At 52.8% G+C, this 27259-nt stretch overlaps 1 protein-coding gene across 1 annotated transcript in view; it reads left to right on the forward strand.

The window, feature by feature from the left end:
* The first annotated feature begins 12117 nt into the window (after positions 1-12117).
* MYO18B (myosin XVIIIB) overlaps positions 12118-27259 on the forward strand; it is a 228162-nt gene continuing 213020 nt past the window's right edge. Inside the window, exons 1-6 of the mRNA XM_069557022.1 lie at positions 12118-12160; positions 13857-14044; positions 18602-19813; positions 20344-20410; positions 21264-21376; positions 22660-22836. Coding sequence (XP_069413123.1) covers positions 12118-12160; positions 13857-14044; positions 18602-19813; positions 20344-20410; positions 21264-21376; positions 22660-22836 — 1800 coding nt within the window. The remainder of the gene's footprint in view (positions 12161-13856; positions 14045-18601; positions 19814-20343; positions 20411-21263; positions 21377-22659; positions 22837-27259) is intronic.

A 27259-nucleotide genomic window follows, 5' to 3' on the forward strand; every position in this document is an offset into this window, starting at 1 on the left:
AAGAACACTGTGCCCACCAAAGCTGGAGAAACATTTCTCCTCTGTGGGAGCCGATACAACCCCAGGGGGTACCCACCTTGTCAAGACTCAGGGTATCACATACTTGTAAAACATACTTGCACCCATCCGCTATCAGGGTCTGATGAGTGCAAATTTTCATAAGGTCCATGGTCAGCCACGGTGAAGACCAGGCACTTCTGGGGGCTTCCTGAGCTGAGACCAGGAGGCCCCAAACGCCGGAGAGAGCCTCCCGGCACTGCCCAAACAGTGGGAACTCGGGCTGGGTGTCCACGAGGGCTCCAAGAGACAGCCCTTCAGCGGCTCCTGGTTTACCTCGGAAATAAAAACCACTGTCCGAATGGTCCAGTTTAAACAGGTAGTTAGTCACAGTGGTATGTGACATATTGTAAATTTTTTTAAATTAATATATTTTTAGAGCAATTTTAGATTCACAGCAAAATTGAGGGGAAGGTACAGAAATTTCCCATATACCCCCTGCTTCCTACATTCACAGCCTCCCCTATAAAACCACCCCCCAAGGGTGGGATATTTGTTAATAGCTGATGAACCTCTACTGACACATCGTTATCACCCCAAGCCCACATTCCATACAAGGGTTCACTCTCAATGGTGTATACTCTGTGGGTTTGGAAAATGCACCATGATATGTGCCCATCACTGTATCATATAAAACAGTTTCGCCACTCTAAAAACCCTCTGTGCCCTGCATGTTCATCCTTCCCTCTCCTCAACTCCCAGCAGTCACTGACCCTTTCACTGTCTCTGTAGTTTTGCCTTTTCCAGAACGTTACATAGTTGGAGTCTACAGGATGTCATCTTTACAGACTGGGCACTTTTCATTTAGCAATAGGCATTTAAGTTTCCTCCATGTGTTTTCACGGCACCCCTAAGTTTTAAGCTATGTGAAACTGAATTATTTGAAAAATGGAGAAAGTCAGTTTGAGGCAAGTGGAGGGACCCCAAGTGCTGTCACATCCAGCCCCACCTGTTCACAGATGGGGCAGCTGAGGTACAGAGAGGGTTAGCAACTTCCCCAAGGACACAAAGCTTTGCAGTGACAGCACTGAGTTTACAATAGCCACTGCCTTCAAGTCAGGCTCCCCATTCTAGGAATAATAACCCAATTTTCCCAATAACAGGCTTCCCTAGTGGCTCAGACAGTAAAGAATCTGCCTGCAGTGCAGGAGATGCAGGTTCGATCCCTACGTCAGGAATATCCCTTGGAGAAGGGAATGGCAACCCATTCGAGTATTCTTGCCCGGAGAATTTCACGGACAGAGGCATGGCTGCAGTTCATGGGGTTGCAAAGAGTCAGACACGACTGAGCAACTAACACTTTTACTTCCCTGATAACCCCCGTCCCTAAAACCTCCACCGTCATCCCCCAAACCTCAAAGGAAAGAATTAAATCTCAGTTCTAGTTTCGACAAAAATTAGCTTTCATCACACAAACAAGGTCTTTGGGATGAGAGCTCAGAACCGTCAAGGCAGGCGTCATTCCCACTCTCCTTCACTTCTGCTCTCACTTGCTCGCTCTCTCACCCGCACACACACTCACACGTACACGCACACCACTCTTTCTGAAGGACCCAGTCACCATCAGCTTCATCTGAATCAGCTCCGCCTGCCCCCACCATGACTCACGCAGCTCCGTAATTTTCCTTTCAGCTACACTGGGCTTCTCCCTGATAACTTCATTATTTTGAGGAACTACAGTTTGTGGCAGCACAGGAAAGATCTTGGAGAATCGGTGAGGTGGATTTACCAAATAATGTGGCTAGTACTGGCGCTCAGGGGGGCAGGAAGTTCAAGGTCCGGGGGTCCCAAGGGAATTTTTCTCTGCCCATAAAAGACTGCGTGCATTTTCAGCTGTTTCTTGCGTACCAGCTGGGGTTTGAGTTTCAGTTTCATGGAGGGCAAGCGGATTAGCTGTCGAGAGAGAGAGATGGTTGCTCACTAGGATTAAATGTCTCCACGCTGGGTATTGCTGTAAGCTTGGTCAGGAGCGATCAGCCCCATTTTACAGATCAGGAAGTGAGATTGAGAGGCTTAAGTGACCCAAGGTCATGCAAAGTGAAATGAAAGTGGGACTTGGCGCCTTACAGCCAGAGACTTATTTCTTTGGTCTAGTCGAATCAACAGTGTGAGCCAAGATAAAACATTATGCAGTGCTCTTCCACAGATGATGAAGCTGGTTCAAACTCATCTATTCTGTTGACAGTCTAGGAGGGGTCACGATACTATCCCAGTTTTATCCAGAAATCTGAGGACCAGAGAGGGTTAGTGACTTGCCTGGGGCCACAGAGCCACTAAGCGGTGATGGATCTAGGAGAGACTTTTCCTCTATTCTCTGTCAGCAGTGAGTTGACGCATTTTCTCAATTCTTTTTATGTCACATCTATGTATTGTTTGAAGCAAGATTATTTTGCCTTTTTTTTTTTTCCCTCTTACTGCTCTTCTCCACTTGACATGATTCTCCTAGACCAGGGCTTCTTAACCTCAGCACTATTGGCATTTGGGACTGAATAATTCTTTGTCGTGGTGGGGGTGGGGGCAGCTGTCCTGAGCAATGTAGGCTGTTTATCAGCACCCCTGGCCTCTACCCACTAGTACCCTGTCTCCAGTTGTGACAATCAAAAATGCTTTTATGCCAAGTCGCTTCAGTGGTGGCCAGCTCTTTACGACAACCCCAAGGACTGTAGCCCGACAGGCTCCTCTGTCCATAGGATTCTCCGGGCAAGAATACTGGACTGGGTTGCCATGCCCTCCTCCAGGGGATCTTCCCGACCCAGGGATCGAACCTGCATCTCGTTCATCTCCTGCACTGGTAGGTGTGTCCTTTTCCACTAGCGCCACCAAATGCCTGTGGGTGGACACAATCACCACCTGTTGAAAGCCTTCATCTAGTCCCATTCTGTCCGACAGCACTTTCTTTGATGACAGACATGTTCTGTATCTGTGCTGTCCAATATGGTAGCCGCTAGCCACGTGTCAAACACACGAAATATGCCTGGTGCAACTGAGAGGCTGACATTCACATTCATTTACATTTAAATAGCCCCATGTGGCTAATGGGGCTTCCCAAGTGGCTCAGTGGTAAAAGATCCCACCTGCCAATGCAGGAGACTCGGGTTCGATCCCTGGGTCGGGAAGATTCCCTGGAGGAAGAAATGGCAACCCACTCCAGTATTCTTGCCTGGAGGAGAATCCCACGGACAGAGGAGTGCAGCGGACTACAGCCCATGGGGTTGCAGAGAGTCAGACAAGACAGGGACGAAATAGCAGGAGCAGCGTGGCTAATGGCTGCTGTATTAGACAGCAGAGCTCCAGGGAGCAACACAGCAGGAATAGGAAGACAGCCATGTGATGGAGCAATCAAACCCTGAAAACAGTCAGTGGAGCTTCGCAGCAGAAGCCTGACCAGTCTCACTTCACTCTAGCGACAGGAAACACCAGACCGGTATTCTGCGGGATCTGGGAGCCATGAGAAATTTCTCACCTGGGAAATGGTTGAAGGCTCCTGATGAGAAAACGGGGGGTCAATCCCACGGGTGTCGTAGGTGGATCCCTATGTGTTGCTCCAGAGAGGAGAACCGGGGCCAGGACGTGGTCATCCCAGCAGGTTAGCTCTCTGGATAGGAGGGAAGAAGCGGCAGGCCCTGGGCACAGGGAGATGAGGACCCTGGTTCTGCTGCTGTGGGAGCTGTGAGTCCTCAGCCGAGTCCCTTCCTTTCCCCGCTTGACAGACTCCAGAAGGTGGGTCCTCTGGCCTGCGAGGGCCGTGCAAGTCTGCTCTAAGAAAAAAGCAATTAGAGCAGGCCCCGCGTGTCCCCCCTCATCCTGAGCCAGCAGTGGATGTAACCAACGGGGCACTGATTGGTCCTCCATCCAGGAAATTCCCTGTGGGCAGGGCTGGGCCTCTGAGCCTCTCTTACGGAAGATGAGCCCTGCTAGTCCTCTCTTGTCCATCCTTTTCCATCTCAGGCCTCACCTGCTTTGCCCTCCCTCCTTCTAGCCCACCCTGTCTCTTCATGAGCTCTCTTTCCTTCTGTTAACTTCCCTACCTTCGTTTCCCACTTATCCCCCTCCCTGTTCTCTTCTTCTAGGAGGATGTGGGTTGCTGTGAGTGGCCTGAATCCTCACCCACTTGCTGGCTGTGGGGTTCTCTTGCCCTGATTAGGGAAGGGGGGCCTGTGTGCTGACCAGATCCCTTTTCATTCCCACCTGGCTCTGTGACCAGCAGACACAAGGTCTGAGTGAGACTGGCTGGACCATGTACAAATCATGAGTCACTTTTGCCCATTTAGCCTCTAGCAAGCAGCTACACCCAGGGCAGACATTAATAATCAATCAGATCACCTTTTTCTCTCCGAGCTCAGATGGAAGCTCAGAGTCCTTCCCAAATAATACTCCAGACACAACTACTCATCTATCAGAGGCGATGAGTTGAAACTACTTGCCTCCCAACTGTACTGGTCAGGATCCTGAGAGGAAAGCGCTCGACCTTCTTGCCAGGTGAGCTCAGGCAAGTGCCTCAACTTATCTGAGTCTCTGCTCTACTGGAGTGATGCCAACCACGTGGTTGCTGTCTTGGGGATGAAATGGGATAATGGATTTTAAGATAATTAAATTTCAGGTCCAGGAGGAATTTAAGAGGGCTGAGAGCAGTTTAGGTGTAAGGTTTCTATCTGAGTGCTTGGCACAAAGTAATTCTCCCTAAATGTGGGTGAATGATCTAGTTCTGGGTCCTGGGCTGGGGTCTCCAGGCTGACTTTGACCGTGGAGTCAAACAAAGATGAAAAGATGACGGCAAGCAGTTATCAGTGATTAAGCATGTGGGTATGTGGCTGTCCTCTTCCCATTTTATGGCTGAGAAAATTGAGTCTCAGAGAACTTCCTAGGCTCCCACAAGGTAATAGCGGCAACAGGACATGAACTTGGGCCATGATAAGAGATGCAGATACAGATGGCACAAGAAGACATCAGAAATCCCTGCCACAGACTTGCTGGCAATGGCCTGCTCTGTCCCTCACCAGCTACACTCCTAATTACCCATCCATTCCTTCACTCAGTCATTCAGCAAACACGCACTGAAAGCTAAGTATGTGCCAGGCACTGTTCTAGGCTCTGGGGCCGCATACATGGACAGAATAGAAGGAAAGGCTGCACCTCTTAGGGGCCGTGTTCTGCACAAGGAGTCAAAAACGAAACAAGAAACACACAGCAAGATGGACAGTGAGTAAGCACTGCGGGGGAAAGAGCAGAATCAGATGATGAACGGCCCTGGGACAGGGTGGAATGGGGCTAGTTAGCCATTTAAATAGGATGGTGAAGGCAGGACCATCGAGAAGATGACTCTGAGCAAAGACTTGAAAGAGGAGACCATGTGAGCCATGCAGAAAGAAAAGTGTATGAAGCAACGGGAGCAGAATGTGCGAAGGCCCTGAGGTGGGAACCCATGTGGAAGGACGCATCCAGGTCAGTGTCACTGAAGTAGAGGAACAAGGGGCACCCTGAGGGCTCTGTGAGTCACCATCAAGACTTGGGAATTTGTCCTTTGAGACAGGTGAGGTCATTGAAGGATTAGCTGCTGGGTCAAGGCTGGACCTTGAGGAGTGAGAGGGAAAGCCTTGAGGCCACTCATACCAGCATGTCTACACAGAAAACTGTTTCAAGCCATCCCTGGCTTTGGGAGTGACCTTTCCTTTCACCAGCCCTCCTCACCCCTGAGGGGAGACTTGAGACTTCATCCCATGAATTCAGAGCATCTGGGGCCTCTTCATGGGCTTAAAACGGGCAGCTGATGAGGCAGGTGTGAGTTTCAGGCCTGGATGAGAATGCGGTGATAAGAACACTTGCTTAAATTAAGGCTTGACAAGGCCGCCTCAGGAGGGTTGGATCCTGATCCTGGGTCAGTGGGGCTGGCCTGGTGCCTTCGAGGGGCAGGACGCGAGGAGTAAAGCAGAGACTGAGCCCTCGTTGCCCCTTTGTGCTACAGTCCTCTGGGCCCGCCCACGGCCCGGTTGAGGACAGCCCAGACCATCAGCCAGGATTCCCCCTGGAGCCTTGAAGCCGAGGGCTATTCTTGGGAAGCAGCCACTGACCTGGCGGGGCCGGATGGGAAGTGTTGGTAGTCGGGGCAGGGCAGTGATCAGGGCAGCCACCTCACGTCAGGCCTATTCATAACCTGGGCTCTGGCCGTCCAGGCCTGTAGCAGAGCGGATTACGGCAGTGAGTCACTCAGGGACGCTCCAGTGTCTCCTAAGGGAATGAGTCGGGAGGAGGGTCTTTTGTCCTCTTCCGGCCCCTCTCCCCAGGGACCTGGCCTCCGGCTTATTCTCCAGCTCAACCTCACGTGCCTTTGCAAGTGGGAAAGCCCACACTATGGGGTCTTTTTCTTATGCAGAGACTTGGCTGTTGCACTTGAACGAGTTTTCAGGGTCTCCCGTGGGCACCTGACCTCATCAGAGCTGAAATATCCCTTGTTCAGTCTTTGGATCTTGTGATTTCACCCTTGCCAGGCCCTGCAGGAGCGCTACGGGGTCAGCCAGTGCTGTGCTGACAGTGTTTAACGGACTGGCTCTAGGAGTAAAAGCCCCGATTTGTGATTTTTCCTAGTTTGTGTAGTGTAAACACTCCCTGCGCTGATTTCAAGCTATCACGTGACAGCGACCCACTGCGGAGTTGGAAAGCGAGGGCCCCAGTAGGCTCTCGCGAGATGATGAAATTCACTTGCCATCGCCTCACACGGGGTCGGTAAACGAGAGCCACAATGGGATCTCACGAGATGGTGGGGAGTGGGCGTGACGTCGCCCCACGCTACACACCTGGAAAGCTAGGGCCACAGTGTGCTCTCGCGAGATGATCCGAGTCGACGTCCTCTCGCACGGGGTTATAAAGCAAGGGCTACGGTGGGGTCTCGGGAGATGGGTTCTCAGCGCGGCCTCGCGGGATCCGTCTCATCAACTCCCCGGATGTGCAGCTCTCACTGTGCGAGGAGATTGCTTGGAATGCTGTTCACCCTGTTTTCTTATGGATAAGTTACTGCCAACAGCTACTGACAGGCCAGAGGGGCCGTTGGAAACTCGTGAACCGTGGTAACTCTGACAGTCGGAGATGGGGGGCTGGGGTCTCTTCCAGGAGCGGGCAGTGAGGGACCCTACTCAGAGCTGGAAGTGAGAAAAGTCGAAGGGGGAGGAAAGAGGCCTTTTCCTCCCCTCCTGACCCCCTTCACTAAGATTTTGATGTATCATTAAGATCTGGGTATCCCCAGGGGTTTGGTTGTAGGAACCTCCACAAATACCAAAATCCGTGGAGGCCCAAGTCCCTTATATAAAAAGGAGTAATAGTTACCTTAATATTTACGTATAACCCAACCTAGTTTTCCTCGTATACTTTTAACCATTGCAAGATTGCTAATATCGAATGCAGTGCGGATGCTGTCCGCAGTTATAAACACGATGTAAATGCTATATAAATACAATGTAAATGTAAATACAGTGTAAATAGTTGTCAGGGTACAGCAAATTCAACTTTTGCTTTTCGGAACTTTCTGGATATTTTTATCCACCCCCCCCCCCCCCGCCCCCAGTTTTTTTAATCCACACTTGGTGGAATTTTCGTTTGCAGAACCTGGACATATGGAAGGGCTCTTCATTTTCTGTGTGGAGTGCTTTGTTACTTGCCCATTTTGGAGTGTGTACTACGCGCATGCTCTGTTTTGCCCTCCGCGGTCTTTACAAGCCAACACTCGCACCTTTCAATTTGACTGCAGATGTTTCCCAATGGAACCTGAGACACTGCAAGCAGGATGGGAAAACAGTTGCGCTGCTTCCTAAAAAGTCAAACGTAAAGTTAGCAGACAGCCCAGTAGGGCCACCTCCTAGGAATCTCCGTAATAGAAGTGGAAACACATGGGCACCGAGTGGAAACAGCGCACCGAGACTTACAGGCCTATTCAGAGCAGCTGTAATTTATCCTGCCCCGAAGTGGAAACGGCCCAGATGCCCATCACCTGGTGATTGGGTAAAGAGGATGTGGTTTATCCGTAAAAAATGGAATACTGATGTACACAATGCAGAAAACCCTTAAAAGCATGCAAAATGCAAGAAGCCACATGTAAGATACTGCATTCTCCAGGATTCCATCTATATCAAGTCTGGGGCTGAGGGTGGGAACAGCTAGTGACCGCAAATAGGCGTGAGGGGTCTTCAGGGGGTGATTCTGGTCAAATGGCCCAGGGTTGCAAAACAGTGTAAATTTATTTTAAAAAACTAAGTTTATCAAAAAGCATCTAAGTGTGCACTTACAATGAATGAAGCTTACGGCAGGCATAGAAGTTATACCTTGGTGAAGCGGGTTTTATTTTTAACAGTTTAATCTTTTATTACTGACACCTGGATCCGAGGCTGACGGGTTCTTTCCACTTCGGGTTTCCTGATTTACATTTCCCCTTGGACATTTGTCTATACTATGGAAATAAATAGACCGTTAAACTCTCTTCAGCAGGTTCTTATTGATGCGGTCCTTCTGGAAGCCTGACAATTGGATGGATGAAGTTGTTTTATTAATAAAATGTTCTTAAGCATCCTTTTCCGGGATTCATACTATTCCTTCAACTCGGATGTGTGCTAATTTGGCTTCTCTAGTTACTGGAGGCTCAGTTGGTAAAGAATCCACCTGCAATGCAGAAGACCCTGGTTTGATTCCTAGGTTGGGAAGATCTGCTAGGAAAGGGATAGGCTACCCACTCCAGTATTCTTGGGCTTACCTTGTGGCTCAGCTGGTGAAGAATCCACTTGGAATGGGGAAAACCTGAGTTCAATCCCGGGGTTGGAAGATCCCCTGGAGAAGGGAAAGGCTACCCATTCTAGTAGTCCATGGGGTCCCAAATAGTTGGACACAACTGAGCAACTTTCACTTTTAGGATTTTTAGTCCTACAGGCAACACAGTGAAGATGTTTTTCTGGTTGAGGATCACTTCCTCAATTTGTTTTCCAAAAGAGGACTTTCTAGGTCAAAAGTTGTGTATGTTAAGGTTTTGAAAATGATGCTAAAAATGCTTAATCTTTTTCTCAAAGCTCTCAGTCAGTTAAATAGCCAAGGTTTCCTGTGCTTTCCTCATTTTCATGGTCAAATTATATAGCCAATTACTCCCTCACAAAAGAAACACACACTTTTCTGTGATTTTAGCAATCCAGAGTGGCTGCTCTGTGGTGGTGAAGGGGGAGTGTGGAATAGTTACTAGAAGGGTGTGAGGGATTGTCATGAGTCGGTAATGTTCTGTTTTTTAAATTGATATGATTTTATGTGGTAAAATATTCTATCTTAGTTGTACAGCTGAATGAGTTTTTACACGTGATATACTAGTGTAACCAGCACTCTGTCAACCTAAATCTAGGAGGAAATAATAAAAAGTTTATTTGGTATTAAAGAATTGCACTTTGAGATACACAGATTTTGATTGCAAAGCAGTGTCCTGCTGGGGAGTAAAATTCAGGGACTTTTAAAGGCTTAAGGGGAGGTTTGCATTACAAAGAACTGTAATTGATGCTGGAGGCCAAAGCTGGTCTTCCTTAAGGTGACTGAGCACTGAGGCTGTCACTTTCAGTTCAGTTCAGTCACTCAGTTGTGTCTGACTCTTTGCGACCCCATGAATTGCAGCACGCCAGGCCTCCCTGTCCACCACCAACTCCCGGAGTTCGCCCAAACTCATGTCCATCGAGTTGGTGATGCCATCCAGCCATCTCATCCTCTGTCGTCCATCCCCTTCTCCTCCTGCCCCCAATCCCTCCCAGCATCAGAGTCTTTTCCAGTGAGTCAGCTCTTCACATGAGGTGGCCAAAGTACTGGAGTTTCAGCTTTAGCATCATTCCTTCGAAAGAACACCCAGGATTGATCTCCTTCAGAATGGACTGGTTGGATCTCCTTGCAGTCCATGGGACTCTCAAGAGTCTTCTCCAACACCACAGTTGAAAAGCATCAATTCTTCAGTGCTCAGCTTTCTTCACAGTGCAACTCACATCCATACATGACCACTGGAAAAACCATAGCCTTGACTAGACGGACCTTTGTTGGCAAAGTAATGTCTCTGCTTTTCAATGTTATCTAGGTTGGTCATAACTTTCCTTCCAAGGAGTGTCTTTTTAAATTCCTTCCAAGGAGTAAGCGTCTTTTAATTTCATGGCTCCAATCACCATCTGCAGTGATTTTGGAGCCCCCCCAAAAGTCTGACACTGTTTGCACTGTTTCCCCATCTATTTCCCATGAAGTGATGGTACCAGATGCCATGATCTTCGTTTTCTGAATGTTGAGCTTTAAGCCAACTTTTTCACTCTCCACTTCATCAAGAGGCTTTTTAGTTCCTCTTCACTTTCTGCCATAAGGGTGGTGTCATCTGCATATCTGAGGTTATTGATATTTCTCCCGGCAATCTTGATTCCAGCTTGTGCTTCTTCCAGCCCAGCGTTTCTCATGATGTACTCTGCATATAAGTTAAATAAGCAGGGTGACAATATACAGCCTTGACGTACTCCTTTTCCTATTTAGAGCCAGTCTGTTCCATGTCCAGTTCTAACTGTGGCTTCCTGACCTGCATATAGGTTTCTCAAGAGGCAGGTCAGGTGGTCTGGTATTCCCATCTCTGAGAATTTTCCACAGTTTACTGTGATCCACACAGTCAAAGGCTTTGGCATAGTCAATAAAGCAGAAATAGATGTTTTTCTGGAACTCTCGTGCTTTTTTCGATGATCCAGCGGGTGTTGGCAATTTGATCTCTGGTTCCTCTGCCTTTTCCCAAACCAGCTTGAACATCTGGAAGTTCACTGTTCATGTATTGCTGAAGCTTTGAGGGAAGTCAAAGTTCCTCTCTGAGACAAACCTCAGGGATTCTTGCAGAGTCCTTGTAATACCTGCCATTTGCACCAGTTCCGAAGTTCTGTGGTTGCAGTTGGAGAGGATGTCACCAGTTCTGAAGTTTTGTGGTTGTAGTTGGGGAGGACATATATGAGGTCCACCTCCTTAATGGCCTGCCAGCTATGTTGTAAAACCCCTTGACATCAGTGACTCCATTTAAATTCACATTTCACAGCTCATATCAAGATATAAGACATTTCCATTTTCCTAGAAAGTTCCCCTTGTGCTTCTTCCCAGCTGAACACTAACAACTCCTCTCACCTCCATTGCTATAGATTAGATTTGCGTGTTTATTATTTTATTTATAATATTTATATATCTAGATAATATTTATATACTGTGTTGTTCAGTCACTAACTTGTGTCTGACTCTGACCCCCATGGACTGCAGCACACCAGGTTTCCCTGTCCTTCACTATCTCCTGGAGTTTGCTCAAACTCATGTCCATGGAGTCAGTGATGCCATCCAACCATCTCATCCTCTGTTGCCCCCTTGTCCTCCTGCCCTCAGTCTTTCCCAGTGAGTTGGCTTTTCACACCAGATAGCCAAAGTATTGGAGCTTTAACATCAGCCCTTCCAATTTACATACTATAGTCATAAAAGAATATTTCAAATTGAAATATACTTTTAAAGAATTTTAATCAAAATTATTTTTAATAATTTTAATAAAGATTATTTTTAGTATTTTAAGTTGAAATTTAATATATTTTAAAATAACACCATGTTTTTATTTTAAAAGTTCAACAGTTTTAGTCTGGTCACAGTGCTGGTTCTATTGTCATATTCGTTCTGTGAGAGCCACTGAGCTATACATTTACAAGTACATACTTTTCTGGCTGTATACATCAAGAGAAAGTTAAAAGTGCGTGGTCAGGGTTGGCAAGAATTTCAGGGCACTGTCCACTCTATAGCCAGCAGCTCTCTGCTGACCATATTCCTCCCAGATGTAAATGACAGTGAGTTGCGCCTGGCCTGGTCCCTGGCATCAGAGGGGTCGGGTCTGGGCGGTGCCCACCAGCTAACCTGTCTCTCTCCTCTCTCCCTACTGTGTCTCCACGGGTCAGTCTCTGCGCATCACCTCATGCGCTGCCTGTGTCCATAAAGCTGCATTCCGTGCTACCTGGCAGAGAGCTCCGTCTCGTCTCGTCTCATCTCACCTCGCGGTCCTGGAACTGCCTCAGCATGGCCATCTCATCACGCCTCGCCCTGTGGGAGCAGAAGGAAAGTAGCACTCAGGGCTCGGGCCGCAGCCCCAGGGGCCAGCCAGACCCTCCAAGGACGCGTCCTAGCCCTGCTGTCTCAGGCTACCCCCTCCCACCTCAGGCAGAGGTTCTGACATCCAGAGTTCCCCTGGCGCATGTCCAGGCTCCCTTCCATCTTCCGCCTCAGTTAGCCACGGCGTCTCCAGCCTAGCCAGGCGTTAGTGACCATGCCCTTGACTCCTCCCATGGCTGCTGGTCTCTGTCCCTCAGGAGGTGATGGCGGGGGAATGCAGGTAGACCAGCTGTCCCAGCACCATCCTCATGGCAGCTCTGATGGGCATGGGGGTCTGTGTGGGAGAGTGTTGGTGGGGAAGCAGGGGCACCAGAGACAGGGCTGCCGGCTGCCAGGCTTATGCCATGGGGATAGGTTTCTGAGGTCCCTGGTTTCTGTCACCCATGGAACACTAGAAACAGGCTCTTCTTCCCGTTGATGGCTCTTTTCCCTGTTGTATTTGTTGTAAGAATCCATAAAGGGCTGCCTCTTTCTTTTATGCCTGTTATCTCCCCTGCTCCTCGCCCCCACCCTTGTGCACTGATTTGATGAATCGGAGGCTGAAGGGTGGGGTGGTTGAGAAGTGCCTCCCGGCTGCCTCTGCCCCTTGCTGGAGGGAGCGGAGTGACACCTCCCTAGAGCGTGCCTTTCACCGTCACAGTGTGGGTGTCAGTGCACGTGGAGAGGCGCAGAGGAAACGTGAGCCCAGCCTCCCGTGTCCCCCACTTCTCTCCTCCTGGGCAGAGGCCTGCCGTATCTCTGGGCCTCTGCTCTGTCTCTTGGTGTTTCCTGTCGCCTTTAGATTCCTCTTTATCAATGGGGCTGCGGCTATCACGTCTTTGCCAGCCTCTCAGGGAGGACTTTGATAAGGAGCTTGTTTTAAACCAGTGTGTAGCTCTGCCATAGAATGCATAGAACAGTTGGAGGTTTTCTTTTTTTTTTCCTTTAAACTCATGAGCAGTCACAGTTATGCTGGATAAAGACAAACCCTTGTCTTTATCCAGTCCCAGGTCTCCATCTCCAAGGTGGCAAGTCTCAGCTGCAATCCAAGTCCAGCCAGCTCTGGCTTGGACCGTGTTTCTGGGGTAGAAAGCAGGCTTTCCAGCCCAGTTCTGGGGAGTCCCTGGCTGCCCAGGTCTTGCTTTAAGGACTATCGAGAAGTCAGGGCATGGGGTCAGTGGAGTGGGCTATAGCCATAGGGCTGGATCCTTAGATGAACCGTGGCTGCCAGCCCTGCCCTCCCTCACCATGCTCCTGGCACAGAAAGTGATTAAGGTGGTGAATTACTTACTCTACTTACCACAAGCTGAGATGGGACCAGAGAGTGTGGATGGTTCCCTGTGACCCGTCCCCTTCTGGAAACCGGAAAAGCTCCTTTTGAAGCAGGTCTTCCCAGAGATGGGGCTGTCCCACTCCAAGGAAGGGTACCAGTGGGCTCCACTGTGCGAATCCATACTATGAGGAAACTGGATCCAGGTGGAAATGGCGCTGCCTGGAGCAGCCTCAAGGTTGAGCGTTCCATTTTCACCTGTTGTCCTGAGGCTTCCCAGGACTTCGCTAGCATCTCTGTGGCCTCTCATACGTGGACTTGGTGACCGCTTGGCCCCCTCCCCAGCTCCGTTCAAGACTCTTAAAGGACAGCTTGCCCGGCTGGTTCATTCACTGAGCTCTCTCATTCCTTGCTTCTGCCAAACAGATTCGGGAAGAGGACAAGAGCCCCCCACCATCCTCGCCCCCTCCCCTTTTCTCTGTCATCCCAGGGGGCTTCATTAGGCAGCTGGTCCGAGAGACTGAGAAAGAGTCCAAGGAAGCTAGACTGAGGAAAGAGGCAGCTCTTGCCTCTCCGGAACGAGAGGTAAGTGGCCCCACCGGAAAAGAACCAGGTGACTGCCAGCACCCACCCTCCTGTCCTGTGAGTCTCCTCTTGCGTCATGTGCCAGCCTTTGTTCCTGCGGTCTCCTTGTTGAGGAGTGTCCTAGCTCTAACATAATCTGTTGAACTCCTATGCATTTGTCAAAACCCAGCTCAGATAGTACATCTCTAGAAAGCTCTCCCATTACCTTCCTCCTTCTGATTTCCACTTCACCCTCTATGCCTGTCTTAATTTTGGTCAGCAGAGTAATTACTTAATCATGTGACTTAATTGACTAAGAATTCCTTAAGAGCAACTATCTCATTCGACTCTGTATCTTGAGCAACTCTCATAGAACTTGGCCCATGGTGAACGCTCAAAAATTTTTGTTGAGTGAATGAATGAATAGTATCAGTTGATGTATGACGGGGATCACTGACCCCATCACTACTTTTGCAGAAAGGGAAAACTAAATATTAGCTAAGGATGTATAGTTTGCTTTCAGATAAGCAGGAAAGATGATCAGTTGATGTGCACCAGTTATTGTTGTATTAGTTGTTAACATACCGAAACCCTTCCATCCCAGGTAGTAAACGGCCATGGGCCCAAGTCCCCCAGGCGCCTTCCAGTGGCCATGCTCACCTGGGTCCCTTCCCCAAGTCCGTCAGAACTGCCACAAGCCAGTAATCACAGGGTTGCTGCTTGGCGCAGGAGGGGGCCTCAGGACCCTGCTCCGGATGGCCTCCCTTCTGACTGGCTGGTGTCCACTTGGTCTGAACAGCACTGCTGGATGGAAGCACTAAGCGGGCGAGGCGCAGTCCCTGTGCTTCAAGGACTTGCAGATTGATCCCAGTTGGTGGCCAGGGCCACCTCCCTCCTCCCCCAGCTCTTTGGGCCAGGAAACCCTGGCAGGATGGTGAAGCTGGCACCAGGGACGCAGGCTTGGGTTGCAATGCACTGGAGCATGCCACAGTGTTAGCAGGAAGGGCCTCTCCTTGCGTCTCTGCCATGCTCTCTTGAGGCAGTGGATGCTTTGGTGATGGGGCCGAGTGATCTCGTGGCCTCAGAGCCTGGAGCTGGCTTGAGCCCAATGGACAGCCTGGCTCTGCCTCCCACACCCCTTCAGCTATTGCTTGCCTGGCTTGTCCCCCATGTGCCTGCCCCTGTCCAACCCCAGTGACTGTGCTGCATCAGGGAAGTCCTGTAGCCACCGAGCTGCTGAAACACTCCTGCCACATCCTCGTGGGGGAAGGTGTCAGGGCAGAGAGACTCTGTTCCCACATCTGCCTGACCAGGTGTAAGTAAGTGGGGGCCAAAGTCAGCCCCCCACAGGCTGCTGTTAACGGTCATGATGAGGGCTGCTATGTTCTGTTTCTCACTCGACAGGACTCACTGTCTGCTCAGCGGCTCACTTGATACCCTGTACAACACGGGGGCAGAAGGGATTATACCCACTTATCAGAGGTGGCAACTGAGGTTCAGAGAGGCTAAAGCACTTACTTGCTCAAGGTCATGAGGCCACATGGGGGCAGACAGAGCCAGAGGCTGTGTGTCTTCTGCTCTGGCAAGCTGCCTGGGAAAGGGCCAGTCTGGGGAGTGAGATGGCTGGTGTGGCAGCCACAGTGGCCTGGCGAGGAAAGGGTTCCAGGAGCCTGTAAGCTGTGTGAGCATTGCTATGTGCAGGTTAAGAAGCAGAGCTGAGCAGAGGATGGGGACAGGCTGTCACTGCAGGGTGTGGAAGGCGCCTCTGAGCAGGATGGACAGGCCTCAGACCACAACAGGTGTCTGGACCACGGGCCAAGACGTTCCTGGGCCTGGAGCAGGGCGGCAGCCTCAGGACATGTTCCTGTGAGGCAGCAGGCCCCGGCTTGCTCCTGCCAGTTTAATTTTCCTGCTCCATCACTAAATAACTCTGGCCCCTCTCCCCTCACCTAGCACTGCTGGTTTTATTTGGTCCTCATAGAGTCCTTGCAGGGAGTCGTTAGCGCCCATCACCATTTTGCAGGAATGGAAATGTCTTCCTGGTTTTCCTAAGGCCACCCAGTCATCGAGAGGCAGGGAGAGACAGGAATAACATCCAATAGGAAGAGATCAAATGTCAGAGACCCAGGTTCTAGCTCTGGCCCCACCACTCTGTGTGCTCCAGGCTGGATCCCATCCACTCTCTCAGCTTTAGTTTGCCCATCTGTAAAATGGTTGTGCTGTGAGCTTCCTCTCGGCCCCCATGATTCCAGATGGGTTGCTTCCCCCTTAGACTAGGAGGCTGCAGGTGGGATCTGAGGGCCTCGGTGACCAAGAAAATCCACAGGAGGGGAATGCACAGCATGGAGGGGAGGAGGCCAGGAGGGGTTATCTTGTCAGGTGCATCCCTGCATTACTGTCTCCTCTGTGGGGGGTTGGTTTTAAAAATAAAGTACTGACTCACTTTTCGAAACGGTGCAGACAGTGCTGAGATTTGCCAGGTACAAGCAATCCCTTTCCAAGATGGTGACCTGCTTGGCCCCAGAAGGTCAGACTGAGCCACCAGGCCATGGGGTCTCAGCCTTCTGTTGCATATTGCAGTCTCCCAGGGGCCCACCACCCAGACCAGCTGCATCAGATCCTCTGGGATTGGAACCAAAGGTCGGAATTATTTTTAAAGCTCCTAGGAGACTCCAGAGAGTCCCGGAAAGACAAGCAAGGTTGTTAAGGCTCAGCAGTTAAGGGCACTGTCTTTACACTCAGAGAGGCCTGTGTGACTTTTTGTTCTGGGTTTGTCTCTTGGGCCACCTAACATCTTTGTGTTTGCTCCCTTATCTGTGGGACGGGGAGAAGTTCAGAACCTGCTTCACTGGCTTCTTTACTGGGTAAGTCAGATATTGCAGGATGGCCATGTAGGGCCCCCTCAAGGTTGATAGTAACACTGGCCATTATTGTTATGTGAGTCGCTATTTTCAGTTTACGAAGATGAGGACTGAGAATGTGCTCTGGAGGCGACGCCAGTCAGAGCTAGAACGGGATGCAGAATGTGGTCCTGCTGCAAACTTGCATGAGCACACAGAGCTCTGGGGCTTCAGGGTCCATGAGGCCATTTTTCTGATCCAGGCCTTCAGGCACAGACTTGCTGAGGAGGGGGCATTTGAGCTGGGTATAGATGAGTTGCACATGGATAAGTGGAGATGGGCAAGGGTGTTCCAGGCAGCAGGCCCAGTGTGAACAAAAGCATAGAAGCTGGGCAATGTCAGGTGTGGCTGAAACGTGCAGTCGAGCAGGGACAGTGAGACCAGGCAGCAGAGGGGTGGGGGGTTCCTCTTCAACAGCTTCGAATGGCAGATGGCTGTGTTCAATGTCTTTCCTGGAGAGTGGGCAACTGCTAAAATCTTTGACCAGGTTTTAAATGACTGGCAGCAAACTGATGGGATACCAGCTCAGTGGCTGTGGCAGTGCCCAGGGGAGAGAGGGTAGACCTGGGTTTGGGAGAGGAGACTTGGGTGTGGCAGCAGGCACAATCCTGGGCCTGGTTTGGGTGCACAAGGAGGGTGAGAGGCCCAGATTCCCAAGCGCAGGTGTGTGGGAGGCTGGCTCTAGCAGGGTCCAAGGTGGCAGAACACAGACCAGGGCAGGTGTGTGGCCGGGCCTCAGGGTAGAACTGCCCCTGCTGGCTCCTCCTGCAGAGGCCACACTGGCCCTGGAGCTGTTCTGGCCACAGACAGGCTGGCTGGAGGTGGGTGGGATGGGCAGGGCTGGTGTCACAGGGCACTGGAAAGATGTAGGGGAGGAACAGGTAGTGGAGACCCCTGGGTGTCGGGTACCCAGGTGTCTCGGGCAACCAAGAGTGGAGGACCTTGGGGCCAAAGCAGGACCCTCCCCTGGTGCAGAAGGACCAGGAGCAGCAGCTCGTTTCGTCCAGGTCTCTGAAATTTCCGCGTCTCAGCACGCAGAAAATCTGCAGGGTCAGGTGGCATCTGCCTACCCTGAGAGGAAACCGGTTCTCAGAGGGGATAGGTGATGCCATCCAGGGTCACTCAGCTGGAGAGCTTCAGAGCCAGGACTAGGACAGGTCCTCTGATGACAGGCTCCACGTCCTTTCCCATCCCGCCCTGGCCCACTAGGAAGAGTCGGGCATGGCAGTAGAGCAGTGGCAGCAGCATCCGTGGCACCAGCATCCGTGGCAGCAGCCAGAGCGGCTCCTTTGCTGAGGACGTGCTAGGTGCTGGGCTGTGTCCACACGTTACCCTGAGGCCGCCCACCCACCCTGAGAGGCCAGTACGCCTCTCATTTCATTGGTAAGGAAACTGGCTCAGAGAGGGAAAGTAATTTACCTGAGGCCGCACAGCTAGCTAGTGGCAGAGTTCGGAGTGAATTTGGGTCTGTTGGGCTCCAGAGTCCACTTTCCTTTCATAATGTCACTTGGCCTTCAAGTTCTGAGCCAAGGTCTAGGACGTAGGATTTTGAAGTCTGGCTCATTGCCCCTCGGCGCTTGAGGGTATGCGAGGGAATGAATGGCTGGGTGACTAAAGAAGTGAATGACAAAGCTGTCTGGTCAGCACGCGGCTGAGAATGGTGTGGTGTCTCTTCTAGATCCCAGAGGTTTCTGCTGGCCAGCCCAGCGCTGGCACCAAGCCTGGGAGCCAGAATGCCCAGTCAGGCTCTCCCCCGAGCGCAGACGTTCTGGGCAGGAAGGATGAGGAGGCCGGGACCAAGGACCCTGTGCTGATGACCATCAATGGCGAGAAGCCCCAAGAGTCAGGCCCCAGTGGGACACCTGCCAAAAAAATCCTGCCCTTCAAGAGAGGGGTCAGGAGGGGTGACGTGTTGTTGATGGTGGCCAAGCTGGACCCGGACTCAGCCAAGCCAGAGCAGAGGACCCAGCCCCGCGATGCCCCTACTTCCAAGACCCCACCCCCAGCCACGGATCCTGGAGGGGGGAAAAAGGGGGACACCCCAGGGACTTCTCGTGGCCCCCAGGCCAGCACCACAGATACACCTCCGAAGGCTGAAAAGACGCAGACTGGGGGCCTTGGGGACCCAGGAACTGTGCTGCCGATGAAAGGGGAGCAGGATCAAGGCACAGTGGGAAAAGGGGGCGAGGCCCCCCAGACCAAAGGGGTGAAAAGGGGGGAGCTCCAGGGCAAAGAGGGGTTGGGTGATGGGGGTCAACCAGGGGCAGTGGAGAAGGGGGCAGGGGATCCCCCAAACAAGGGGGCAAAGGGGAGTCTCTCCAAGGATGTAGCAGGTGAAGGGAAGTGGGCTGGGGCCCAAGCCCCGGTGAGAAGATGGGGAAGTTCCCTGGGCAGAAGGGGCAAGTGGGACAGTCCCCAGCGTAAGAAGGACAAAGAAGGTCCGCTCCTGAGTGAGGCAGACAAGACGGAAGAACCTCAGACCAAGGTGGAGAAGACAGGCAAAGTGCCGGGGAGGGCGGGGGAGGCTCCCAGAGCCGTGGACAAGGCAGGTGAGCCTCAGAGCAGGACTGGGAAGGCAGGGGAGCCCCGGGGCAAGATGGAAAAGATGGGGCCACCTCAGAGCGCCTCTGAAGAAGCGAGTAAAGCCGAGGGTAAGGCAGAGAAGGATGATAAAGCCCCCAAGGAGGTGGATGCACGTGGGGATACCCCGACAACCGCTGGTAAGGAGGACCAGCCTGAGAGCAGAGGACAGAAAGCAGAGGAGCCCTGCCCCAGGGCAGGCAAAGGGGCCGGGGCCCTGGAGATGGAGCTGGGAGGACCCGGGCAGCCTGCTCTGGACACGGAGAGCCAAGAGGGGCATGGAGGAGGCCAGAGCAGAGTCTCGGAGCAGGTGAGGGGGCTGGGGGGGCGGGGAGGTGCAGGCCAGAGAAGGGGGATGGGAAAGGCTTGTCCCTGGGGGTGGACAAGGCGGGGACTGGAGATGGACAGGAGTGGAGGGGTGGCCAGCCCAGGGGAGGGACCAGGCATGTCCCCCTTGACACACAGGGGTCTGGAGGTCCCACAGGGGAATCTGGCCTGTCCCGAGGTGAAATTCTCCACAGAGTGAGGCAGTGTCCCAACTATGAGAGGTGTCCCCTTGCCACTGAGCTTACGAGGTCACAAGATAGTTCTTCGAGCTGTGTAAATGGCAGATTGCTCAAGATGCAGATTCCCAGGCCCCGCCTTCGCGCTTCCCTTTCCGAAGCTAAGTTGTGGCCGTGGCCTCTGCATTTAAATAAGCACCCCCACTTGCACTGGGGGATTCTGATTTAGCTGGTCCCAGGCATACTATGAGAAATGCCCATGTAAGGGGTCTGCCCCTCGCATGGGGCGGGGGAGGGTGCATCCCCTTGCGCTAATTTATGTGACCTTTGCCCGCAGGCTCCTGAAGACAGATGGTATGAGGCAGAGAAGGTCTGGCTGGTTCAGAAGGACGGATTCACTCTTGGTAATTAGGGGTGTTAGCACGTCTGGGGTCTGAGTCTCCCTCTCACGCCCCCAGTGCTGGTAGCTGCATGTGCCAGGTTCTGATCACAATGTGGGGACTGAGGGGAAGGGAGGGGTCAGGGGCAGCCAGGACTAGGATGCGGAGACATGGCTTTGGAGTGGGACTAGTTGGGTGTCATCTCACTCTCAGCAGCTGGTCTGTTGGGTGCTATTTTCAAAGGCGTTTGTGCCTTGGTAATTAGTTATTTAGCTAATTCATTAAAGCAACAAGCATTGTTTGGCTTCTGCAGTGTTGTGTCTGGAACCTAGTGCAGGTGGATCTCGTCTTGTGAACCCACCTTTGTCGATTACTTGTGGCTGGTGACCAGACTCTACTGAGAAGTGATTCTGAGTCCGTTCAGAACGCGGCTGGGAGGAGTGATTGATTAGTGATGTCTGGAGGGCTCTCGCAGGAGGAGCGGCAGCCCGTATGCCATTGTTTGCCATCCTGTGTCTAGGTATGCGGTGGACAGTGTGCCCAGCCGTCTGGCTGCCAACTCTGTGCCTGTGCCAGCGGATAGAAGTCCCAGATGAGCTAGACCCAGCCTGTCAGACCCACACCTCCACGGGTTTGGGGTCACAATTCAGCACCTCCCTGTGAATAGGCCCCCAAGGAGGAGGATGACACCCATTTCCCCTGTGTCCCAGGTCTTCTGTCCTGCGCCTGGCCTGACTCAGCAGCTCACAACCTCTCTCTTCTCATCTTTTTTTCCTTTCCCCTCCCCCTGTCCCACCTCCATCTTCTTTCTTCCCCTCTTTCCCTGCTCTCCCCAACCCCCCTCGCTGTACCCGTCCACCCCTGGGGTGTCTTCCAGCAACGGTGCTGAAGCCAGACGAGGGAACAGCGGACCTGCCGGCAGGAAGGGTGCGACTGTGCGTTGACGCCGACAGTAGCGTCACCGAGGTGGACGAGGAGCACGTTCACCGGGTGAGCCCCCGGCCCGCCCTGCCTGCCCCATCCGCCTTCCCCCACTGCGAGAGAGTTCCTCGCTTGACTGCACCGAATACCTCCCCTCGGTGCCCGGGGCGGGAGGGGGGGACTGTAGGGAAGTTCGCTGTTGAACTCACTGCTCTGCTAGAGCCGTCCTGTTAAGGGCTTCATTGCTCTGTCCCATGGTGCCCCTTTATGAGGACGCGTTAAGAGAGATGTTTGTCAGATCTTGGGCTGGGAATTCTTCTGCTGGAGAAAGTGATTGTTTTCCTTTATATGGACTTTGGTATGCTTCCTCCTTCACCCTGGCTTCCAGGAGACTCAGAGCCAAATTTGCAGCTTGCCGTTAGCCATGGCATAGGTTCCAGTGGCCTGCCTTTTGGGTATCAGCCTTTAGTTTGGTTCTTCTTTTTTGGTTGTTTTGCATAATTTTTGCACTGCACCATGAATCTGTGTGAGGATAAGTCAGAATCTAGTGAAAGAAGTAAAAAGGTCTTGTCCGGATGCTTTCCACCCTTCACATCTACTACCTGAGGAGGAGCGTCTTCCAGGAGTTCTCCTTGGGGCTCATTCACCTTCACCCTTCTCCTCTCCTCCTCTGCCCGCCTCAGGCCCGCTCCTCCCACCAGTGTTGGAAGTTTGCAGAGGGCCAGTGTCCTCAGGAAAAAAGAAAAACTGACTCACAAAAGACCAGGGCTGACCCAAATCACAAAGCATTAGGCCCAGGAAACTCCCTGGAGCCAGAAACAGTGCTAGAAAGCTTTTCAAACGGATGCCCCAAGGAGAGGCTGCAGTCACTCCTTGCTTCTGGAAGGGTCTAGGTGTAGTATTTCCAACTGATGAGTGTGTGGCGGGCTGTCAGAGAAATGGGGCAGTCAGGGCATTGGCCTTCGTCCTAAGCATCCTCGAGCACATGCAGAGCTCCCTGACGACGCAGAAGGGAAGGAAGCAGCAGAGGACACGTCCTCCGAGCCCACCCGCCTTTCTGTGTCTGAGAGACAGAAGGCACGTGAATCTTGCTGCGTGTCCTCAGAGCATCTCCCCTCCTGGTGCCCTGAGTGTAGGGAGGCAGGCCCAGCGTGGGGAGGGGGCGGCTGCCAGTTGCACAGAGCGCAGGAGAAGCGGTGCTGCTGTTTCATCTGTAGGTTTTGTGCTCGCTGCGGAGTCCTCAGCGCACCGCTGCCCAGGAACCGGGTCACCGGGCGTGCATGGGGGCGGGGGTGGTCGTGGTGGTGTGGGGGCCCAGGAGGCCAGAGGACGCTCTGTGTGATGGTTTGCAGGCCAACCCCCCGGAGCTGGACCAGGCTGAGGACCTGGCCTCCCTGGTCAGTGTCAATGAGTCCAGTGTCCTGAACACGCTTCTACACCGCTACCAGGCTCAGCTACCTCACACCCTCGCCGGGCCCGACCTGATCTTCCTCCAGCCCCAAGGGCTCATGGCGCCCTCTGCCGGCAAGGTGAGGGGGGCCCCAGGGGTGGGGCGGGGCGGGGCCAAGGTCCTTCTGCATCTCGGGAGCAGAGCCCCCAGAGCCCCTGCAAGCCTGTCTGAGCAGTATCCTGCAGACGTGGCTGCCGGGGCGTCAGAGCATCGGGGAGCCTTGGGGACCACATGGTCCCCCCTCCTTAGAGGGGAAGAGAACGGATACAAACAGCAACAGGAGCGCGAGAGACAGTAACGGCGGGAGAGAGCGTACTGGATGGTGTCAGGTCTGTCAGACTCTGCTTTGGGCAGCTTTGCATGTCATCTCAGCCAGTCCTCAGGGCCACGAGAGGACGGGGCCAAGACTAGTCCTTTCCACTGATAGGAAGCTGGGCCAGCTCCAGACTCAGGCTTGGAGCTGGAGGAGCTGGGGTGAAACCCACGTGACTGGGCCCTCTGTGCTCTGAAGCCCAGGCCGGACCCTCGGGAGTCCCAGACACCACATGAACTGGGAAACTCAAGCCTCTGTTCTACTTGTATTCGTTTCTACACCCTGTGGAGTGTAGAAAGGGTCTGTTCATTGTCGAGACCCGTCATAGCGAGAGGACTCTCGGCGCCACCTTGTGGAGGGGCCTGCAGCTGCAACCCCGTCATTTGCGCCCCATCCCCTCAGCATTCTGGCCTGGAGAATTCCATGGGCTGTGTAGTCTGCGGGTTTACAGAGTCGGACACGACTGAGGGACTTGCCCTTGCACTTCACTTCACCCTCAGTTCACCTGGTTGCTCCTGTCTGAGATACTGATGGAGGGTCCCGTGTGCGAAGGCGGGCAGATCAACCCGCCTTTGTGGAGCTTGTCCTCGTGGGGAAGACAGGTCCATCGTGACGAAGAGAAGTACGTGGAGGAGATTATAGGAGGTGGGAACAGCTGGTGCCAGGTCTCACATGGGGTCGAAGTGACTCTGCTCCTGCTCTGAGCCTGGTGGAGATTTTCAGCAAAACAGTGACATGTAGTGTGACTTATGCTAGGAAAGGATCCTCTTGGCCGTGGGGTGGAGGTGAGAGGTGGGCAGAAGTGGGGGCAGAGATCCACTGGAGGTCAGAATCTCATCTGGGCCCCATTTGGAGGGCTTGTTGGCCCGTGGGGGTTAGGCCTCTAGGATTCCTGCTAATGCACCTCAGTGCTTTGGAAAGGTCATGACATCTCTTATCTGTCAACTGGGGATGAGAAGCTGCATCTTGCCCTTGGAGTCCCACAGGACAAAGCCATCTGTAGCCTCTGAATGATGCTGAGTCCATTAAAGAGCGGGCAGTAGCCTGAACCCTCTCCCCAAGGCTTCTCTAGGACTCCCTTCGCGCCCCCTCTAGGTCACCCTCCCAGCCCCTCCTCGACCTGGCTGTTCTGGCCAAGGGCCATGCGTGCACCCGCTCTCCCTTGCTGGGCAGGCCATGCTCCAAGCCTTCTGAGAAGCTGAGCTCCGGCTCCGTAGGAACCCCCAGGAGAGGTGTCTGTTTCAGGTCCCTCCTCTGCAAGTTCGGTTCTCTCAGTTCTCAGCTGTCCTGGATTGTGGCATCCTTTACTCTGGCTGGGTCAAAGAGCCTCATAATGCAGGCATTAGGACCCACCCTGGTAGGAGGAACTTGAGTCCTGTGAGCCCCAGCTAAGCCCCTGTGACTGCTGGGCTGGGGCTGGGCCCCGCTCAAGTCACCCTGCCTCCCACACCTTCTGCTCCTTGGCTGGGTCTCGGCTGGTTCCTCAAGTGGCCACCAGGTGGCAGCAGAGACCCGCAGGAGGGGACTGGGGCCACCTTGAAGATGGGCTGGGTGGGGTCTGGGCAGGGCTAGGGGCCTTTCTCGCTGGAGGTCTCGGCCCACCCAGCGGCTGGGAGCTGGGTGTATGCGTGGGGGGTGCAGGCCTCTGTTGGAGTGAGTTGCTGTGACTGTGGGGTGTAGATGGGCACGCCTGTGTACAGAGGCCTCTGCTGCTGTTGGGTGTGTGTGCCCTTGCCCATGCACATGTGCAAGCATGTGAGGGTACGTGTGTGTCTGCAGGATCCTCCCTTCTCCCCTGCAGGCCTGAGAGGGCTGGCGCTGGGACAGCCTGGGCCTCGACGTTTCCACGGTGGGAGGTGGCTTGGGGCTCAGACCCTGAAGCCCTTTGCCTGCCTGTGCCCTCAGGCCATGCCCAGCCAGCGTGAGGGGCGTGTCTTCCTTTGCCAGCTTTGGGGTCCTGCTGAGCCTTTTGCTTTGTGTCAGAATGCGGCTCATCACTGTTCCTGGGGGTCTTGGGCTGTAAAGGCCAACACTGGGGGCCCAGGTTTGGGGGAGGGCTGCCCCACTGGGGTTTGTGCCCCTGGTCCTGCCAGGCCACTGGGGAGGGTGGGTGGGGACTTACTGGTCCACTGGTCACCCAGTTAGCATCCTGGGCCTCCAGTGCTGCTTCTGGCCAGGCCTGGTCCCCTGCCCCCTTCGATGCCTTTTCACTGCCCTTGCTATCTCTGCTTCCGTCTTCCATTCTCCCTGAAAACCATGCTAAGCAGACGTTTCTCAAGGTCACCAGTGATCTCCGTGCTGCTCCGTGGTCAGTTCCCTGGTGTCCCCTGACCTGACCCTCCGTGCAGTTCAGGGGCTGGTCCCCCCTCCTCCTGCCGCCACTCCCTTCCTTAGCTCCCAGACTCTGCTCTCCTGGTTTTCCTCTCGTCCACCGGCCCTCCCTCTCAGCCTCCTTGCTGCTACTGCTGCTAAGTTGCTGCAGTCGTGTCCGACTCTGTGCGCCCCCATAGACGGCAGCCCACCAGGCTCCGCCGTCCCTGGGATTCTCCAGGCAAGAATACTGGAGTGGGTCGCCATTCCCTTCTCCAATGCATGAAAGTGAAAAGGGAAAAGTGAAGTCCTTCAGTTGTGTCTGACTCGTCGCTACCCCGTGGACTGCAGCCTACCAGGCTCCGTCCATGGGATTTTTCAGGCAAGAGGACTGGAGTGGGGTGCCATTGCCTTCTCCCTCAGCCTCCTTAGCTGCTCCCTGATCTCTTCAGGTCAGCTCCCTCCCCACACCTCTTCTCTCTCCCTCTTTAAAGGCCCGTTTCCTTGGTGATCTCATCCAGGCTCGTGGCTTTAAAATAACTCCCGTTCAGTATAATTTAATTAGTTGGTTTGTTTATCACCTGTGTTCTCCCAAATGAAAGCAAGTTCTATAGGCAGGGCTTTTTTATATATGAAAGTGTGTTTGTAAAGGTATAATTTACATACAGTTAAAGTCACCTCTTTTAACGTTTAGTTCTGTAGGTTTTTGACAAACACAATCGTGTAATTGCCTCCACCTGTCAATTATAGGAAGTTCCATCACCCCAGAAGTTTTCTACACCCTTGTGGCTATCCCCTCCCCCATGCCCTGCCCTCGGCAGCCACTGTGATCTGTTCCTTTGTCCCTTTTCCCTAGTTTTGCCTTTTCTGAAAAGTCGTTTAAATGGACTCGTACAGCATGTAACCTTTCGAATTGGCTTCTTCCACTTAGCACAATGCACACAATGCCCACATTTGAAATTCACTCATATTGTTGCAGCTCTGAGCTGTTGCTTCTTTTATTCTATTGTATAGCTTTGTTTACCCATTCAGAGGGGAACCCGCTGTCCCAGTTTCCCTGGGCTGGAGTGGTTTTCCTGGGACACGGGACTCCTGAGACTAAAACTAGGGTGATCAGTTGCCTTATTGGCTCTTTAGTTGAAGGACATTTGCATTGTTTCCAGGTTTTGTGTGTGTGTGTGACTCTGAACACAGTGTAGTCGGTGACAGAGAGAGGGCTTTTGGTGACAATGGGTGTTCGTTTGCTGTGGGCAAATCCCCAGGCATGGGGCTTGCTCTGCTGTGTGGTGCACATCTCACTGGGGAAGAAGTCGGAAGCTGTTCTCCGGATGGGCCTTATCGTGGCGCTTTCCCACCGGCATTGTGGGGAGCTCCAGTTGTCCTGCCTCTTCGCCAGAACCTGGTAGAGAGTGTCAAAATGAGTTTAAAACCTGTTTTTAGCTATCTTAACAGGTGTATAACGGTATCTCCTCATATTTGGCAGTGTGTGTGTATATTCAGTGGCCCAGTCGTGTCTGACTCTCTGCCACCCCGTGGACTGCAGCCCACCAGGCTCCTCTGTCTATGGAATTCTCCACTGGAGTGGGCCGCCATTTCTTTCTGCAGGCAATCTTCCCGACCCAGGGATCGTACCCACACCTCTTGCATCTCCTGCATTGGTAGATAGATTCTTTACCACTGGTGCCAGCAGGAAGCCCCACGGTGGGCAAAGATTTCCTTCATTTGTTTTGAGGAATGATGTGTCCCCAGTGCCTGCTATATCGTAGACATTCAATGAACGTTTTGTTTTTGAGTGAAGAATGAGTGGATGGACGAACGAAGAAGTGGAAGCAGCTTCAGGTATCATTGAAATCTGTTACGGCAAACACTTAGGACATGT

The sequence above is a fragment of the Ovis canadensis genome, chromosome 17 (genome assembly GCF_042477335.2).
Source record: "Ovis canadensis isolate MfBH-ARS-UI-01 breed Bighorn chromosome 17, ARS-UI_OviCan_v2, whole genome shotgun sequence".
Taxonomy (NCBI): domain Eukaryota; kingdom Metazoa; phylum Chordata; class Mammalia; order Artiodactyla; family Bovidae; genus Ovis; species Ovis canadensis.